The following is a 4,109-nucleotide window of genomic DNA, read 5'->3' on the forward strand; positions in this document are numbered from 1 at the left end:
CTTATTGGGGCTGAGATGATAAACCAAAGGAAATAAAGGAAACATTTATTATGGCCTCTTTGAATCTAGCACCCAGCATATAGCCCATTACAAAAAAACTAAAACTAATAAAAACTAAACTAAAACTAAGCATTTTCAAAAAATAAAAACTAAACTAAAACTATCAAACTCACTCTAAAAACTAACTAAAACTAACTGAATTTGAAAACAAAAATTCACAACAAAATTAAAACTAAAACTAATGAAAAATCCCAAACTATTATAACCTTGGTTTGTAGCTTCTAAACTAAGTAGTTTAATTTAAAATCGTTTACTGCCCCCTTGTGGATATTTGATATTACTGCATGCAACGAGAGACATCCAGATGTGTGACATGATGTACTTTTCCAGTGCTCACACACACAAAATAACATCAATTTCGAAATGAAAACTTCCCAGCACATTATTTCACATGGAACTTTATTACTAACTAGTGTTGTCCTTGTATTATTGTAACGCCTGTCCAAAAGGTCACCAGGTAGTAGCAGTTGCACTGTCTTACAATTGAGACACTCTTGGTGTTAGGTTAATAATATTATAAATAGCAACATGTAATACAAATGTTCAGCTGCAAGTCATGTTAAGAACATTTACACAGTACATTTCTGATAGAAAAATGATCCTTTAAAATCCGGCGCCATTTTCCTTCGTCGGTTCAGTGGAGTCAAAAGATTTTCTTGTGTCAGTTTGAGTCAAGGCAGAACCAGAACTAGTCTGGATCAGAGGAGGACCGCTAGATTTAGAGTTTTGTGATATTTAGGGTTTAAGTTGCTGTCTTGCAAGACATCTTAAATTAAGCACAAAATAATGGTAAAAAATATAAAAAGTAAACACTGATTTGTAGATCCTTTAAACATCAATGGAATACATTGTGTCCAATCAGTACTTACTAAACTCTCAGCGTTAACTCTTCTGTTTCAAAAATGTTAGCATCCCTGATACGGACTCTCTGCACCTAGAACTAGCATGACAGCGAGAAGTACAGAAAAGACACGACATGTCAGAACGCGTAGCATTGTCGTAGCAGAGCTTCCCTTGAGAGCAGCTGACCCATACAGTGCGGTATAATAGCTACATTACAGGCTAACGGGCCTGTATCCCTCGCAGGACAGAGTACACCTCTTCCACATTACATTAAAACATTAAATATAAGTTAGCAAATGTGTTCTGTACCTGCATGTGACCTTATTTTGCACACAAAATGAGAAATCCTGCAGCTTTTATTGCAGCGGAATCTCATTATTATGCGACTATGTGACAGCCCACTTATCAGTTACAGTCTCTCTTCATAAAACACCATTAAATATAATAATATTTGCACTTTTCCTTCATTGCAACCCAGCAGTTATTCCTATAATAAGAAGGTTATTCTGCGGCACGCGGTCAGCTACAATACACCTGTCTCTGTAAACCAAAGAGAGGATTTTATATCAGAACATGTCTTTTAGTCAGTGTTAATGGTTTTTAGTTGAGTAGAAAGTCTGGGCTCGGGTACCCGAAGAGGTGGAAGTCGCCCTGGTAGCGTGCGTAGAGACGCCTGATGTCTCGCTTGCTGATGCCTGAGAAGTACTGCTCCACCTTGGTCCTGTTGTAGCGGGTGATGCCTGGAGGGATGGCGGGGTAGGACACCAGCTGGTCGATGCCTGCAGCTTTGAGGATGTGGGGGGCGTCCTGCTCCAGCGTCTCGTGGTGGCCCACCACGCTGTAGTGGATTTCGCACGGCGCGCACAACTCTGCGTAAGTCACCCAGTGGATAATGTGCTCGCCGAACTGCCGGTCCATGCGCTGGCGGCCTTCTACGTCACCCAGGTAACGGACAAAGTCGTCGAAGTGCAGGCCGGAGGCGGCGTGCTCGCTGTCGCGGTGGCTCTTGCGGTACTTACGGATGATGGCGGGAGCGATGTCGTGCTTGTACCACGGCTCGAAGCGAGGGTTCTTCACAAACTTGTCCTTGAATGCGGAGATGAGGCGCTCAAAGGGGTCTCTCACGATGAAGAACTTAAAGTAAGTGTTCAATCTGGTGAGGAAAACACAGAACGGGTGATGAGAGAAAAGGGAATGATGATGTTTTATTGACCTGTTGGAGTTCACAGCAGTTATTTCTGCCTTTACTTATAACATGCCTTGTAATGGATCACACAGTAGCATCAACTAAACCAGCTGTTCTCAACCTTGGGGTCGGGACCCCAATTGGGGTCGCGAGATGATTTCTGGGGGTCGCCAAATCATTTTGGAAGTCAGCTCTGTCTCCACTGTGTTAAAGTGTTCATGTGTTAATGTGTTTTAGTCTTTTTGGTCATTTCATGTCTTTTTTCGGTCATTTCTGGGATTTTTTTGGTCATTTTGTGTCTTTTTTGATCATTTTGTGGTCAATTTGTGTCTTTTTTTGATCATTTTGTTTCCTTTTTTGGTCATTTTTTGTCTTTCCTTAGTCATTTTGTGTCTTTTTTTAGTCATTTTGTCTTTTTTTTGGTCATTTTGTTTCTTTTCTGCGTCATTTTGTGTGTATTTTGGTCATTTTGTGTCTTTTTTGGTCATTTTGTTTCCTTTTTTTGGTCATTTTGTGTCTTTTTAGTCATTTTGTGGTCATTTTGTTTGTTTTTTGGGTGATCTGAACTGTGCGTGTGAGATTGTGTTCAGTGAGCGGGGATCGCGGACTACATGCATGTTAAATTGGGGGTCGCGACTCAAAAAGGTTGAGAACTACTGAACTAAACTCTCTAAATTGGTTGTTTGCCCTTGATCCTGATCATTTATAGAGTCCCGATCCAATGCTTGAATTGTGCATTGCAGTTGTAATATCTAGAAAAATCCAAGTTATTACAATTAACTAAATGTACACTTGACAATACTTGTACACTGCATGGAAAAACTGAATGCATTCAAAGAAAATAAAAGTATAACCCAAGAAACATTCTCTGTAATTATTGTTGGCCTGCTGCTGTCTCACAATTTCATCTTTTGCCAGATTAAACTAACAAAATTACTCTCATAGGTGGTTTGCTGGTGAAGCTGTTGTTGCAACTATGAGTTTCTCCAAGATGAAACACAGTGCATGCACTGTAGATGATGATGAAATGACTTTCACACTGAATTGAAATTAAATGAGTGCGACGTATGTTGTTGTGGCAATCATTGTCATGATGCGTTGGTTTATATTGAGTCAATTACAATTATGTGTCTGATCTCGCACATCTTGTCATTGTGTAAGATGTTGTTCTATATCGCATCAAACTATATTATGTGGTGATGTCTCCCATCCTCCCTGTGTTTTTATATTATATATTATATGTTGTTTATTTTTTTTATTTTTTTAATGTATGTATGTGGGTATATATATAATTATTATTATTTTTAATATTATTATTATTTTATTTTTTTAAATTTATTTAATGAGTTATTTTATTTATTCTTGTTTATTTGCTTTTCTCTCGTTAGCGCATCTTACTTTGTTTGTCTATTTATTTTCATTGTGTGATACATATTAATGAGCCACGTTATATATTTTTATATATATGTCGTAGCATCTGCCCCTCATCCACACACACACACACACACACACACACACACACACACACACACACACACACACACACACACACACACACACACACACACACACACACACACACACACACACACACACACACACACACACACACACACACACACACACACACACACACACACACACACACACACACACACACACACACACACACACACGTGATGCCTCTGTGCAAATCGTTTATCATTTATGTTTCTCTCTCTCTCTATTTGTGGTTCACATGGTGTAGTGTATTTGTCTCTCATGTCACCTTGTTTGTTACGTCATTTCACCAATAAAAAAAATTAAAAAATTAAAAAAATTAAACGAGTGCATGTAAATGAGGTAAAAAGCAGAAATGTGACAGCAGTTTCACTTGTTTCATTGCTGTGCATGTAAGTAAGTAAAAACGATACAAACAGGCCCAACAGGTCATCAGCCAATACTAAAATAATGCCTTGTTTTGCCCTTTTACTGAGTCTTTAAGATCGGATCAGGACACCATATTTGTCATCAGTCCACA

At 38.7% G+C, this 4,109-nt stretch overlaps 1 protein-coding gene across 1 annotated transcript in view; it reads right to left on the reverse strand.

Annotated features, from left to right (window-relative positions):
- Positions 1 to 442: 442 nt before the first annotated feature.
- chst10 (carbohydrate sulfotransferase 10) overlaps positions 443 to 4,109 on the reverse strand; it is a 7,776-nt gene continuing 4,109 nt past the window's right edge. The window contains exon 6 of the mRNA XM_059328310.1: positions 443 to 2,056. Coding sequence (XP_059184293.1) covers positions 1,504 to 2,056 — 553 coding nt within the window. The 3' untranslated portion in view covers positions 443 to 1,503. The remainder of the gene's footprint in view (positions 2,057 to 4,109) is intronic.

Source organism: Centropristis striata, chromosome 24 (genome assembly GCF_030273125.1).
Source record: "Centropristis striata isolate RG_2023a ecotype Rhode Island chromosome 24, C.striata_1.0, whole genome shotgun sequence".
In the NCBI taxonomy this organism is placed as follows: Eukaryota; Metazoa; Chordata; class Actinopteri; order Perciformes; family Serranidae; genus Centropristis; species Centropristis striata.